The sequence below is a fragment of the Canis lupus genome, chromosome 11 (genome assembly GCF_048164855.1).
Source record: "Canis lupus baileyi chromosome 11, mCanLup2.hap1, whole genome shotgun sequence".
In the NCBI taxonomy this organism is placed as follows: domain Eukaryota; kingdom Metazoa; phylum Chordata; class Mammalia; order Carnivora; family Canidae; genus Canis; species Canis lupus.
In genome coordinates, this window is record NC_132848.1 from 47474185 (window position 1) to 47490192 (window position 16008).

General features: G+C 35.9%; 1 protein-coding gene across 1 annotated transcript in view; it reads left to right on the top strand.

The window, feature by feature from the left end:
* TMEM131 (transmembrane protein 131) overlaps positions 1-16008 on the top strand; it is a 227510-nt gene that overhangs the window by 145163 nt on the left and 66339 nt on the right. The window contains exons 6-11 of the mRNA XM_072768088.1: positions 2368-2484; positions 4877-4999; positions 9018-9098; positions 11758-11908; positions 12012-12068; positions 13012-13073. Coding sequence (XP_072624189.1) covers positions 2368-2484; positions 4877-4999; positions 9018-9098; positions 11758-11908; positions 12012-12068; positions 13012-13073 — 591 coding nt within the window. The remainder of the gene's footprint in view (positions 1-2367; positions 2485-4876; positions 5000-9017; positions 9099-11757; positions 11909-12011; positions 12069-13011; positions 13074-16008) is intronic.

Here is a 16008-nt window from a genome sequence, read left to right on the forward strand (position 1 = left end):
AGGAATTTCTCTTCTACTGATCAGTTTACTGAGATTTCTAATCATGAGTGGGTATTGGATTTTGTCAATTTGTTTTATGCACCTTTTGAAATGACCATCTGATGGGACACCTGGGTGTCTGACTTGAGTGTCTGACTTTGGCCCAGTGCATGATCCTGGGATCCGGGATCAAGTCCCACATCAGGCTCCTTGCATGGAGCCTGCTTCTCCCTCTGCCTGTGTCTCTACCTCTCTCTCTCTCTCTCTCTCTGTGTGTCTCATGAATAAACAAACAAAATCTTAAAAAAAATAAAAATGACCATCTGACTTTTCTTCTGTAGTAAGTTGATAATACCAGTTACATTGATTTGACTTTTGCCTGTTGCCCTAGAGTTGAATTGTCAAGATAAAAAACCACTTGGTCATTTGATGTATTACCATTTTTTATATATTGACTGGATTTAAGTTGCCAATATTTTGTAATTGATTATATGTGTACATTCATGAGGCATATTGACGTGGTTTTCTTTTCTCTTCAAGTCTTTGGTCTTGGTATCAGGGTAATGCTGAACCAGTAAACAAGGTGGGGAATGTTATCTCCTTTTCCGTGTGCTGTAAAATACTTAAGATAATTCCTTCTTAAGTATTTGGTAGAGAATTCTGCCATTCTACCAATGAAACCATCTGGGCTTGGACTTTTCTTTGTGGGAAGGTTTTAAATTACAAATTTAAACTTCTTTAATAGATATAAGTCTGTCCAGATTGTTTCATTTTGAATGAGCTTTGGCAGATTGTGTTTTTCAAAGAATCTGTCCATTTCTTCTAGTTATTAGATTTATGGTCATACAGTTGTTTGTAATATTCCTTGATCATCCTATTTTTTGTGTGAAAGGTATATATTAATGCTCACATTTCAATTTCTTATAGTTTTGTTTTCTTCCTTTTTAATCTTGGTCATTTTGTCTGGGGTTTTATCAGTTTATGGACCTTTTTGAGGCATTATCTTTTGGTTTTATTGACTTTCTACTATTTTTCTATTTTTTATTTTATTCCTTTCTGCTTCCTTCCTTTTGTCTATTGTTTTCTTCCTTTTGGATATTTTGGGTTTAATTTACTCTTTTTTCTAGTTTCTCAAAGTGGAAGCATAGATTACTGATTTTTGAAGCATTTCTTCTCAAAATAAGCATGTAATTGTATACATTTCCAGTGTTGCTTTAGCTACAGCCAACAATTTTGGTATGCTGTGTTTTAATTTAAAGTTGATTCAAAATATTTTAATTTCCCTGTGACTACTTCTTTGACCACTGGGTCATTGAGAAGTGTGTTAATTTCAAGCTACTTAGAGATTTACCAAGTATCTTCTGTTACTGACTTTGGCTCAAGTGTGACCTCCATCTAGTGTCTACAGCTTCCAGTGGTTGAATAGTCTCCTTTCAGCTTTCTATAAGCTTTTAGCAGAGTGTAAAAATTTTAGCTGAATGCATTTTACCCTCTTATATGGTAGCCTCATCTTCCCATTCTCTGCCATGGGTGAGCTAGTACATTCCATCTCTCCTTGGCAGTGCTTGTCTTTCCTCAAATTTGGGGCTACTTGTTACATAAACTCTGTGATAGGTTCAAGGAAATTTATGATTTTGTAGGTTATTGATTGTTGATAAGCAGGGGAAATGTTCTTTCCAGCTTTCTGTATCATAAGGTAAAGCCAGAAGTCTCAGTGCCATGTATTTTAAGCTACAGTCTGGGGAGCTTTTTAGAGTTCAAGCCATGGAGGCAGAAAGAGAGAGGTCGATATCTGCATTATAAGGCTTCATCACAGACAGAACTTGTCATGGTCCCTTAAAGTCCATGGAGTAGCCCCATTGTTTTGTTGTAATAATGTTTTATTTCACTAACTACAATGATATTCTCAATCTGCACAAAATAACAGGAGTGAGTTTCTGCACGTAACTGCCACCCTGCCTGCCTTCTTTCCTAATTTAAGATGTAGACACATAACAGTGCCTTGTGTCAATGGGTGACAGAGGTCAAGGGGTTGAGGCCTGGGCTTATTTCTTCTTTGGAATAACAAGTTTCTGCTTAGTAGTAGAATAGTACATCTATATAAGAAGCTCAGCCTTGGCTCAACTCCTACCTGATTATGTGATGAGGGAACAGCTTATAATTAGGCACTTCATTCCAGCTTGGTGATTGTTGAATGAATAGAATCTAAGGAAACCATCTGCTGTAGAGGGTTTTAGGCTAGTAATTGGCAAAATGGTATGACTGGAGACATCAGTATGAAGACATATTTTTTAGAGAACTTAAGCTATTTAATTGTGGTTAGCATAATCATATTTTTATGTATTAATTTAACTTAATTTAACTTTTTTTATTGCTGTTCTTTTTCAGAAAATACTTCCAGGAGGAAATACATCATTTGATGTAGTTTTTCTTGCAAGAGTAGTGGGAAATGTAGAAAATACTTTATTTATTAACACATCCAATCACGGGGTATTTACATACCAGGTAAGAACCAGGATTAAGACTTTCACTTATTTTATAAACTATAGCCTTCATCTCTGATGTATCATAGGACAGCCTATCAAGAACTCTCTTTAAAAACTCATAATAGGATAATAGGGAATGTAAGAGTTTAGACTTATTTAGAGCATTTTTACTCACTGCTGTGGCTGTGACCATCCCTGTTCAGATCAGACTGAACAATCTTTTAAAGCTCAGCTAAAGCATTAATGTAAGATTGGTTAGCAAAAGAATGATGAATATTTTACACTGACTAAATTTTTTAAATTTTACTTTGTGCATTTATGAAGCACACTGAATAATAGTTTCAAGATTAAAACATACATGCCTACTCTTCTTTAGTAAATAGATTAAGATTTGTTCTTTTTACGTGTAAGTATTGTTTAGGTTATTAAAGATTGTTAATGTTTTATGAATCAAAATTTTGGAATATCAAGGTTATCAAGATCATTAAGAATTGTTTATATGGCACTGTACTACATACTCTACATGCATTTCTGCCTGTGTTATAGATACCATTGTCCTCATTATTTTAGTTAAGGAAAGTGAAGTTTCAAAAGGTTAAATAATTGGCTGAAATTATGATATTAATGGGTTATTGAGCAGGGATTCAATAATGTAATTACAAAGACCATCCTATTAACTACTGTGTTACAGTGCACTTGGAACACTGAGCTCCTTACTTAGCTAATGTCTTACTTGACAGTTTTTATTATTTTCTTTTGAGCATTTCTTCTTCAGGACCCAGAACATACCATATATCTTGAAAACTAGTGTCAGAGTAAACTAATTAGTCAGGCACTTGTGTTTGTTTATGGTGAATAAGTCTTTAATGGTTCTTTAGTAGACAGCCTGTATAGATGAGTAACTTTGAAGTGCTGTATAGATGACATTCATTTAACATGCACCTGTTGAGTAAATGAAGACTGTCATAAGAATATTAAGACCTTTGCTCTACAGAGGCACCCCCAATTGTCTGGATGGTTGTGGCCAGGCTGGACTACCTGAGGGTTGTGATCAGGTCATTCTCAAGTAGAGCCTCAGTGGCCAGCTGTCTTTCTTCACCTCTCCACATCTAGTCTTTCACAAAATCCCCCTCCTAAATATATCTTGAGTCTGTCTACCTCTCTCTTCTTCACTGCCATTGTTGCCTCTTACTGGATGACATAGTAGCCTCCCAACAGACCCTCCACACCTCCCCAGGCCCTACCACAGGCCATCATTCACTGTAGTCAGAGGGATCCTCTGTGAACATAAATCACATCTAGTCAACTTGCCCATGGAAATCCTAATGTTGTCCCATTGCTCTTAGAGCAAAATGTAAACTTTTTACCAAGGCCAGCAAGGCTCTGAGATTCTGATTCCCATATATTCCTCTTACCTCATTCCGTTTGACCATGCTTCTTCAGATAGGTAAACCCTTTCCCATGTCATGCCCTTTGTATACTTCCCCTTACCTGAATACACTCTCGTTGCTGGCTTTTTCTCATCTTACTGGTGACATCAGCTTACATCACTTCCCAGCCTCACCCCAGCCAGTTATCCAATTACCTGTTTCTTTAGAACTTTTTTATTGTGGGCACCTGGGTGGCTCAGTGGTTGAGCATCTGCCTTTGGCTCAGGTTGTGATCCTGGGGTCCTGGAATCGAGTCCCACATCAGGCTCCCCGGAGGGAGCCTGCTTCTCCCTCTGCCTGTGTCTCTGCCTCTCATTCTCTGTCTCTCATGAGTAAATAAATAAAATCCTTAAAAAAAAAAAAAAAAAAAACTTTTTTATTGTTATCTAGTCCATCCCTCATACTGGAATATAAGCTTTATGACAGCAGGCATATTATCTATCTTATTCACTATTGAATCATTCAGTACTGTATATATTTGTGCCTAGCACATCATGGGCACTTAATAAATATTTTCATTTGAATGACTGGTTCATCCTGTTTAGTCCGTCAGCCCAGGGCCTTGGCTTCCTATGTGGGTATGACCTGGAGCTGGGCTTAATATTTGAGAAATTGCTTGGGCCCTAGATCCATCTCGCTGTGGTTGGAGTAAAGAAATCTTTTGATTCCCTATTTTCTTCTTTTGTCTATTCTATGAACTCATGAAGGACTGCTGCCATTTTAATTTCCAATATATTATAGAAATAATTCCAAATACATATACATATATATGTAGTAAATCAAATGTGTAGCCAAATCAGTTATAGAAATTACATGAGTGTTCTTTTTAAAGGTAAAGATTTTCTTTTTTTTTTTTTTTAAAGGTAAAGATTTTCCATCTAAATAAGACTCCCTAGATTTCCCTAGATCAGTCAGTTATAACTATAAAAATGTTAGTTATCAAAACAACTCAAAATGTATTTTTTTTCACCCTTAAAATAGGTATTTGGTGTTGGAGTTCCAAACCCATATCGACTGAGGCCATTCCTTGGGGCCAGAGTCCCTGTGAACAGCAGTTTCTCACCTATCATAAATATACACAATCCTCATAGTGAGCCTTTACAGGTGAGTTTATGATGGTGATTTTGAATGAGTTTCATTTTGGCAAAAATTAATACTTAGCATGAAATCTCAGTTTGTTAGAGTTTCTGAGACTATTTAAAATAATGAAGTTTTATGGATATATCAAAGTGGGGGTATTCTTCTAGTGCAGCTTGCTGTGGTTGGAATTTTGGGTTACAGTAGTCCTGGTATTGAATTTTTGGAACCACTTTTAAAACTGTGGTTTCTCTGGTGGTAGAGTTTAGCAGCTCTGCATTTAACTTAAGAGTTTTCAGCTACATAATGCCACTACTTTTCTGGCATAACATAAATTTTTTTAAAACTTATTTTTGCTAATAAGTTTTGGGTGATGGCAGCCTGAAAATTAAAAGTCCAAGGGTAGGGTAATATAGAATCATGATTAAAAGCAAACTTTTTTTTTTCTTTTAATTAAAAAATCCAGCTCCTAATCTTACTCAGTCTGTTAGTACTGACTGTTTTCAAATCTGGAATCTCCTCCCTAATTCTGTCTCTGTACAGTGGGAGTGGTCAGTGTTGCTCCTTTATGTACTTCCTAAAATGCCCACCTTACATCCCCAACGACTTCCAATTATGTGACATTTGCTGCCACTGTAGCTTCAAGTTGTGTCATCTGATTGGAAAGTATTCTGGATACTTTCCAAAATAGTCCATAATATCCACACCCACGCTTCCCAGAGTTCTTTAGGACCAGTACTACAGGCCTTAACACTAGCTTAAACGTGACCAGTGGAGGGAAAACACTACATATTGTGGTAAGCTACAGAGCTTTCACAACCAAAATGATTCTTCTTGTCATCTCAGAAACCCCTGGTAGAAATGTTCACAAAGAAAGAGAAAATGAGGAAGAGCATAGTGAGATTTTTAGAGCATGAATTGTGAGATTATTTACTAAATTAGCAAGAAAGAGTTTTCTCCCTGACACCTGGCTAACATTTGGTGAGCATAGCTTCTAATAAAAATATTCTGCCCAGGGCAGCCCGGGTGGCTCAGCGGTTTAGTGCCACCTTCAGCCCAGGGCAGGATCCTGGAGACCGGAGATCAAGTCCCACGTCGGGCTCCCTGCATGGAGCCTGCTTCTCCCTCTGCCTGTGTCTCTGCCTTTCTCTCTTTCTCTCTCTCTCTGTCTCTAATGAATAAATAAAATCTTTTTTAAAAATAAAAATATTCTGTCCAAATTTGAATTATTTTTAACTAGATATCTTTATTACAAAAGAAGAAAGTATTCTTCTGTCCTGTTTTTATGGTGAAAAGTATTTCCTCTTCATCATCACTTGATCATTTATATCCTTTGGGCTAACTTTACATAATGGTGTATTTTCCCTGTTCTAATTTTTATCACAAATTATACAGAATTTCATAAATTCTTGCTGCTTTCTTTGACTGTTTTCCATCAACTGATTTTTATTGTTGTTGTTTATCTAGACTTTTTCAAATTAGAACATTTTAATGAAGAATATATGCTAAACTGGACTTTTCACCAGCATATAGGAGAGCATTTGGAAAAACCAAAACTGCCCTCTTAAAACCAGTTGAGATTTACCTAGAAGGCACTCTTACCTGATGGTTCTATGTTATGCTGTGTCCATTAGTTTTATCATTAAATTTAAGAAAGTACTGTAGGGGATCCCTGGGTGGTGCAGCGGTTTGGCGCCTGCCTTTGGCTCAGGGCGCGATCCTGGAGATCCGTGATCAAATCCCACGTCGGGCTTCCGGTGCATGGAGCCTGCTTCTCTCTCTGCCTGTGTCTCTGCCTCTCTCTCTCTCTCTCTCTCTGTGTGTGTGTGACTATCGTAAATAAATAAATAAATAATTAAAAAAAATACTGTAAATAAGTTGCAACTGATTATATATAAAACACAAATATGAGTGTGTTCTCACTGAAAAAAAATGTTAACAATTCAAACATGTGAAGCACAAGTCCTCTTGAATTTCTACTTTTTAATCCAGTGCTATCCAGTAGAATTCTTTTTGATGATGTATCTGTATCTGCTTTGTTCAGTACAGCAGCCAGCAGCCACATGTGGTTAATGAACAATTGAATTTGTGGCTAGGGTGACTGAAGAACTGAACATTTTGTTTTATTTTATTTCAGTTATTTTAAATAATCACATGTAGCTAATAACTGTTGTATTAGCACAGTTCTAGTCCCAACCCTCTCTTCATATATACTATGCGTACTATCTTGGTGTGTCTTGTCAGACCCTTTTCAGTGTATTTGCATGCATATATGTGGACACCCAAAAATAAACATTCTTTGTGCAAATTTTTTTACATAAATTATATTCTCTATATATTTTTGGCTTCCTTTTTATCTATATGTTGCTAAATTAGAATAAATAGCACTGGACTTAAAATCAGGAATATGTTGTGTTCCTAGTTTTAATGTGATCTTTCCTTTGAATTTTATAATGTGGCCTTTTCTGTCCCCGTTTCCTTATTCCTTTCGTTATAATCAGTAGTCCACCTTTTAATCTTCTGTTTCCACACATTGTTATGCTTGTTTCCTTAATACCTTGGAAGATTAAACAAAATAATATATGATGTGGGTTTTCAGAAAAGGTTCTACAGTCACTCCATCAGTTAAAGTGGTATCACTATTAATACAACTGGGACTATAGGGAAACACTGTAATAATAATTCAGAAGGCAGGTAACAATAATACTCAAAGAAAATCTTAGCTTGTCAGTCTTTGCTAAATGTATTACTTTAACAACATACATCAACAACCTTTAAGTTTATACTAGAGTATTGCTGTTTTTCTTGCTTTGTCTTTTTTTATGTCCTCCTTAAGGACTTATGTGATAAAACAAGTGAATGTCTTCCACCCATTCTTTTACTTCACCCCAAATTTGTATTTAATTAAGTATATTCTTTTTAAGAGATAGGGTTACCTGCCTTTAAAAGAAAGTCTCCTGCCATATGACCCATTCTCTCCCTAGGTATTTACAGAAGAGAAAAGAAAGCAGATGGTCACACAAAGACTTATACAAATGCAGCTTTATCTGTAAAGACCAAAAACTGGAAGCAACCCAAATGTCCATCAGTAGGTGAATGGATCAAAAATTGTGGCATAACCATAAAATTGAAAAGAAATGAACTATTAATATATACAACAACATGGTGAATCTCAAAATAATTACATTGAGTAAAAACAGCCGGGAACAAAAGTGCATACTGTATGATTCCATTTATATGAAGCTCTAGAAGATACAAACCTAATTTAGAATGACCAAGCACAGCTCATTGGTCCCCCCTCTCGTAAGGGGGCATAAAGAGATTGCAAAAGGCATGAAGAAAATGTGGAGATAATGGGTATATTTAATGTCTTAATTGCAGTGGTAGCTTCACCCTTGCATATGTGTGTCAGAAGTTACCAAGTTGTGTGCTTGAAATATGGGTAGTTTATTGTACATCAGTTACATCTCTGCAAAATCATGAGTATAGGTACAAGCCACAGAGGTATTAACATTTGCTGTGATTTTGCCACAAAGAGAAACCAAATGCTATCATACTGCATTAAAACGGTTACATATATCCCAAAATAACATATTCTTCACTATTTCACGATTATAGTAGTTGTTAGATCTGCTCCTAGATCTTTTTATAAGTGTGTGACTAAAGAAGCACTTGTGTTAATATAAGAAGTATAAAATTTGTATTTTCATAAACTATTTTTCCTTTGGGAAAAAATAAAAAGTGTTCTACGGATGAATTTTCTTTAATCCATTGTCAAAATAACTACTGTTTCAAAGTTTAATATTTGAAAATTAACTCTGCTGTTGGGAAATTTACCTTGTTTTAATTAAAAATAACCACCATTGGTCACACATGTGAAGCACTGACTCCAGTGATAAGACATGATATTTATCCTACTTTTATATCTGTAAATATTTTTATTTTTCTACCACACAGGGTGTCAGGCTCATTTCTGTGTAACAGCAAATGGCTTGCATTGAGAATATGATATCAAACTTAATCATCATGTGCTCTTTTGTCACAGGTTGTAGAAATGTACTCTAGTGGAGGAGATCTTCACCTAGAGCTTCCAACGGGTCAACAAGGAGGCACCAGGAAACTGTGGGTGAGTGCTGGTATACTTTTTCCTCATGTGTGGTCACATGGAACCAATTATTTTCTTAAGTAAACCAGGAGTTATACACTACATTTATCACCTATGTAAATGTGGGTGCCTTTCCCTTAATTATATCTTAATTTTAAATTTACATCAGATATATTTGAAAATTGGATGATACAGGGAGAGAAAAGTATAAGTAATCTTTGGAAAGAACAGTGAACAAAATTGGTCAGAGATTTAACCCACTGTGTGGAAAGGAAGAGATTTCAACTATTCTTTTCACAGAATAATATTGGTAAAGTTGTCTCTGAACCTAATCATTTATAATGTGCTCTCTGCTAAGATTAAGAAAAAAAAATTTGTGAGAAGGATTCATTATATGTGTGAGATAGAGAATTGAACATGCAGGCTTATTATTGATAGAGATGACATTTTCAGAGGGAACGTACTCAAGCCCTCGTGACAACTTAGAGAATTTTAAATTCTTAGGTAATCGACATCCACCTTTAATATTGTTGAATATTGAACACTAGTTTCTGTCAGTGCTTAGAGAAACACTTTTCCTGAGAAAATGCTGGCAAATATTAACCAAATCAATGATTATGTAGCAACTACCTTAGTTGTAAAATTTCCTGCCATAGGAAGGTTTTTCTTTAAATGTTATCTACCATGCCTTAATCAAAGAGGGGAATGACATAGTAAGAGCAGTTCTTGTACCAATGATATTCAGATTGCTTCTTATCCATAACTGAAGACAACAGACTTTATTGCTACGAATAAGGTCTGAAGATCAAATTTATTTTTTAAGATTTTTATTTATTTATTCATGAGAGACAGAGAGAGAGAGAGGCAAACACAGACAGAGGGAGAAGCAGGCTCCATTCAGGGAGCCCGATGTGGGACTTGATCCCAGGTCTCCAGGACCAAACCCTGGGCCGAAGGCAGCGCTAAACCGCTGAGCCACCTGGGCTGCCCCAAATGTATTTATTAATTGCTCTATTAAACACACCTATCTTTTTGTTCTGTCTTCTGACCAGTCTCAACTAAGGAATTGATGTGGAAGGGACATTTTTAGGATGTTAACTTGAGCAATTAGAAACAAATTTGTCAAGGATTTGGTTAACTCCTCAGATATTGGAACACATTAGCAAGTAGAAATATGTAATGGATAGTTCATTTATATTCTTTCACAAAAATGCTTCATCTTGAAATTTTGTTATTGTTTGAAAAAGTCTTTGGGAGAAATAGTATGTAAAACAGTGCTTCAGAGAATTAACTATAAACTATTCAATTTGTAGAACTATCTAGATAGATAGAAGAACTCAGAATTAACTGTGAAATATAATTGGTATCTAATAAACATAAGAGAATTCAGATTTTTTTAAAAGATTTTATTTATTTATTCATGATAGACATAGAGAGGGAGAGGCAGAGACACAGGCAGAGGGAGAAGCAGGCTCCATGCCAGGAGCCTGACATGGGACTCGATCCTGGGACTCCAGGATCGCGCCCGGGGCCAAAGGCAGGCACCAAATCACTGAGCCACCCAGGGATCCCTGAGAATTCAGATTTCTAATTAGTTAGGAACTATAATGAATGGTAGCAGAGGTGGCATAATGTTTTAATACTCCCAGTGGCTACAAGGAAAGATAGAGTTATTCTTATTCCTACAAACCTAGAGTAAGAAAAAAGTCAATTGGCCTTGACCTCGCCCTCAGCCCATTTACAGTGTACATAAGTCCAGAGACCAAGTCAGCTCCCTAGAGATGGGGAAGTAGATGGTGCATCTCTAGTGGTCCCAGGAGGGTTCCAATCACTTCTTCCCTACTTTGAGGCTAAAAAGTTCAGAGAATAGAGGTAAGTGAAGACCAATAAGTTCTGTCACAGGATCTCCTCAAATATGCCAGAAGGTGTGTGCAGAGCAATTCTGGTGATCCCAAGGAAGCCAGATTGTTGTAAAACCGGAAAAGAATTCCATCTCCACTTGATCTTAGCCAACAGGCCAAGAAGTGATAAGAATTATATCTCAAAAAAAAATTTTTTCCCCCAATGCATCTTCTTTCTAGTGAATATGAGTGTTCTCTCATTACAGGCCTGAAAATTTTTACTGTCTTACTTGCTAAGAGCCTTACTAAAAGGAGTTGATGAACTATAGATTTGCCTGGGAAGCTCTGTTGAGTTCAATTTTAAATGAAAAGACGAGATCTAAGCTCTCTATGTTATTATTTAAAGAGATTCCTCTTTAGACTTCTGGAAAAGCATTTCCCTCTGATGATGACATTTCTATTTGTTAGAGAATTTTAGGACTGAATTATATGCCCAGGTGTTATGTTAAAGAATAACTGATTTTATAGATTAATTCTTTTAATGATAATTTTGAAACTGACAATTTGTTTTCAGATTTTATTTCTTTCACTTTGTTCAGTTTTACCCCATGCTTCATCAATTCTAAGATGCACTTTTTTTTTTAATATTTTAATGTTCTTCGAAACTAGAGTCTGTTACAATCCATGGAATATATTTGTTTAATTGGCAATGCTTTTCTTCTTAGTAGGTATATAAAATAATAATGCATCTTTGAGTCATTGTCATCTTATTCACTAAACTGTGGTGGTTTTGCAACATTACAAAAGCTGTGCTATATTATGGTCTGTTAACTTGTCAGGAAATTCCTCCTTATGAAACCAAGGGAGTGATGAGAGCCAGCTTTTCATCCAGAGAAGCAGATAATCACACAGCCTTCATCAGAATAAAGACAAATGCTTCAGACAGCACAGAGTTTATCATTCTTCCTGTTGAGGTAGAAGTTACAACAGGTTAGTGGAAAACCAAAGGAGCTGCAGAAGTGTTTGTTTTGTCTTCTATGCATCTTACTCTGGGCAAAGTGAAATCTAATGGTTTACTCTTCTCTTTTCCAAGCTCCTGGAATTTATTCCTCAACCGAAATGTTAGATTTTGGTACACTACGAACACAAGGTAAAGAAAAGAGACCGTGTTTTTTTGTAAGTCTTTAAAAAAAAAAAAAAGAAGAAGAAGAAGAATCCCTCTGATCAGAGCTGAACAGCTGGCTCTACTTTAACTCCCTGGTAACTCAGCTTTGAAAGTTACCTTTCAGTGGGTCACAGGATCACGTAGAAAGCTATTGTTGGTAACTCAAAGCCCTTACAGGTTCATACCCCATTTCTCTGAGGGACATCAGTTGCTTACCAGGTGGGAAAGCAAGGTCGTGAGATAAGTGTAAGTCTTCCAAACAGAAGATTGAGGCAGAAGGTAGTTTCTGAGTTTTTGAATCCAGTTTGTCACATGTTCAGTTACACTGAATCTTTTTCAGAAAGGAAATAAAAAGCTTTACTTCTGGATTCTTACTTAGAAATGGATTACTCAGTTATATTATACTAAAAATGTTAAATTTTGCCCCAGGTGGCCAAAGAAAACAATCAAATTCTAAAATTGAAAATACTCAAGCTAAAGGATTTATTAAGGAAAAAATAGAAATAATTATAACTTGGAATTTCTGTGGTCCATATGTGATTAGAATTTGATTGTTTAGGATTGAAGACCACTTTTTGAAAATTAGATTCAGTTTTAATATAATTTCGCATTGCACATTATCAATTTGCTTCCTTATGCTTTACTAGAAAACTAAAAGATTAGTAATGTCTAATTCCACTAATAGATTGTGTTTTGTTTTGTTTTTGTGGTTATTTAGGAGGGGGCAGTTCTTGTAATACACTGTATCCTTGTGAGTAAGGTGACTGCTATCTGTGAATTAGATAGAATCACATTCTTTTTATTAATGTGATTGTAGTTCTTTTCACATTCTAGAATAGATTCATTCTGATACCTAATAAGGTAAAAATTCTAGCTTGTTATAAAGCACACCTGTTAAAGAAATATTTCTTTTCTTCAATTTTAACAGATCTACCAAAAGTTTTAAACCTTCATTTATTAAATTCGGGAACAAAAGATGTACCAATAACAGTAAGTTTTTATCTGTTTTCTCCTAATTTATATATTCTTTGTTTTTAAACTTACAACAGAGTTAAAAATAATTAAACTCTTACTCTAAAGGATTCTGTTTTATGGTGGCCTAGTGACACTTCAGTTCTAAGTGTTATGTGAGAAACCTAGCCTGCCTGTAACCAACAGATTTTAAGGATGAGAGGGAAAGTAGGTGGTCTTCCCCAAGCTAAGTCTGAACCAAAGTCCCTGAGGTTCTTCTTTAGGCAGAATCATATAAGGGGCTTATGGATCTAATAAATCCTAGGGTGTGTACCAGGTACAAAGAAAAATGGATTATAAGGATTCCATCAGGTTTAGTTTTTAGATGTAAGATATGGATAAAGTAAAAAGAAAGGGGAAAATGAGTTCAGTTGAATTGGGAAGAGAAATAATAAAGCAGAGATATGGTAGGTAATGTTAGAATGCTGTTAATATTTGTCAAAGGGACCCCTTCTAATTGGCAGCTATTATACATACTAGATAGCAGACCATAGACTAGGATCTTCTCTTCCTTTCACACATGCACATAGAACAAGAACAAGTGACTTCGATGCCTTTCAGTGGAATTGGGAAGCCATTACACAGTTTTAGGGGAAAAAGAGAGAGAGAGATCCAAATTTTGGTTTGGCCCACAACTTTACCTCCTGGCAAAGTCCCCAAGAAACGTACATAGGGAATAATGGAAAAAGGAGGCAGTACATTTTTATTATAACCTGTGCTGATGTCAGAAGACAAAATTCAGAGAATTCTAATAAAATGAAATACATCAAATGGGCATAAGACTTAAAGGACCTTTGTCCATCCATGGTCAAATCCAGAGTTTACTGCCAGCTAGTGGAGTAGACCAAAGAGAAGAGAGTTTACAAACCCTAAATGAGGGAACAAAAGATGGTCATCCCAGGTAACCATATTAATGTACGATAACAGTACTCACTGATCATAGTCCAGGCAATGTCCTGCCATCTGACCTAGTATTTTTTCCTGCTAGGTAGAAAACTGAGGGGATGGGATCTGGTAGAGAACTTCCCCCACTCCACAGTGGGCTGTGAAACTGCCTCACTTAGAGTTCCCGCCTGTCCACTATTGCAGGCTGACAGACCTGTATCGCAGTTGCCTGGGCCTGCTGTGATCACAGGAAGATGACTTCCTCAAGGGTCCTCAAGGGTTGGGACTGCACCACAGATGATGAGGAACAGTTCTTTTGACCTGGCCACCTTGATGCCATTGAAACAAAACACAAAAGCAGTAAACAGCAGCATTATGTCTCTTATTTTTGTTATTTTTCTTCTTAAATAGCAAGCATAGTGCATATGTTTTTATATGCTTGCTTTTAAAAATATATTCTTTTTTGTTTTTTTTTTTTTTGATTCAGTGACTTGATTTTTTTTTTTTTTAATTCAGTTTTTGGAAAGATTGTCCTCAGTCCCTATGGAATGCCACTATCAACATGTTCTCCAATAATGACTTTACATAACAAAATATTCGATGAATGTTTCTGTTCTATAATTTCTTTGTAATTCCTATTTATAGCAGTAATTAATTACATCTTTCTAAATACATAACGTGGTTTGTTACTTTATTGAGGGGTTAGTGACTGGTTTTGGTTCTTTAACTATATTGACATTTTCACAAGTCTATAGAAAAATGAGCAAAATAAGAATAGTATAAATGTGAGTTGTACATATGTTAATATAAATACCCTTTCTAGATAAGTACTGTTATGCAATAATATACTTGTTTTCTTTGTTTGATGTTAAAATATCTATTGTCTTATAAAGGTGGTAGATAACTCTGTTGTTATCTTTGTTTTCCAGTAGAATGAGTTGGGAAGTATTCTCTCTTCTTCAATTTTTGGGAAGAGTTTGTGAAGGATTATTGTTAACTCCTCTTAAATGTTTGGTAGAATTCACCGATGAAGTCTCTGGGCCAGGGTTTCTCTTTGTGGGAAGTTGTGAAATTCATTCTCTTAAGGCCTTTTCAGATTTTGTTTCTTCTTGCCTAAGTTTCCGTGGCTTATGTCTTCCTAGGGATTATGTCATTGTGTCTCAAGTTCCTAATTGGTTAGCATACCAGTGTTCATAGCATTCCCTTACAATTCTTTTGTCCCTATGAAGTAGATAGTAACATCTATTTTTCATTCTCAATTTTAGTAATTTAGTCATTCTTGATTTTAGTAATTTAGTCTTCTCTGTATTTAAAAAGTGGTTTTGGTCAGTCTAGTTAAGGTTGTCAATTTTGTTGATCCTTTAAAATAGCTAATTTTTTGTTTTGTTAATTTTCCCTATTTGTTTGCCATTAAAACATCCTTTATGTGATGAATAAAGATGGTAGGTAGTAGGAGATTCCCCCCTTGATCCCTTGCCACCATCACCCTCACATTTGCAAAGTAAAAAATTAGAAAACCTGTTAGTTAGACTTCCCTCCCCAGCCATAAACACAACACACGTTTTAGATTTTACCTAAAATGAAACGCAAAGGTCTCAGTATCGCTGTTCCAGGTTAACATTTTAAAATCTTTCTTTATCCAGAATTGTGATTCTTTATGTTCAGAATTCTCTGGGTTAGTTTATCCAAGTTTTCTCCCTAATAGAGTATGATTCCTTCTGCTAGATTAGTTTAGATTGCTTTGGCTGCAACTTATTACCTTCTTTGAACTTTTTGATGCTGATTTCTTCTTTGCCCCAGTTGGCCACATAGAGCACATTTACTGTATCAATGGTTAGTGTACCACTCTTCCCAGCCCTTTTTCTCTCTGGTAAGCCCAAGTATTTTCTCCACTGGGAAAGCATCTCATAGCACAGCTTCCTGGCAGCACATTTGGAGATCCCTCTTTGGCTGCGGAGAGCAGCTCTTTGGCTGTAGGGCAGACACTGGCTGTCGATGGATCACCCGGCTATTGCCTCAGTTCAAGATG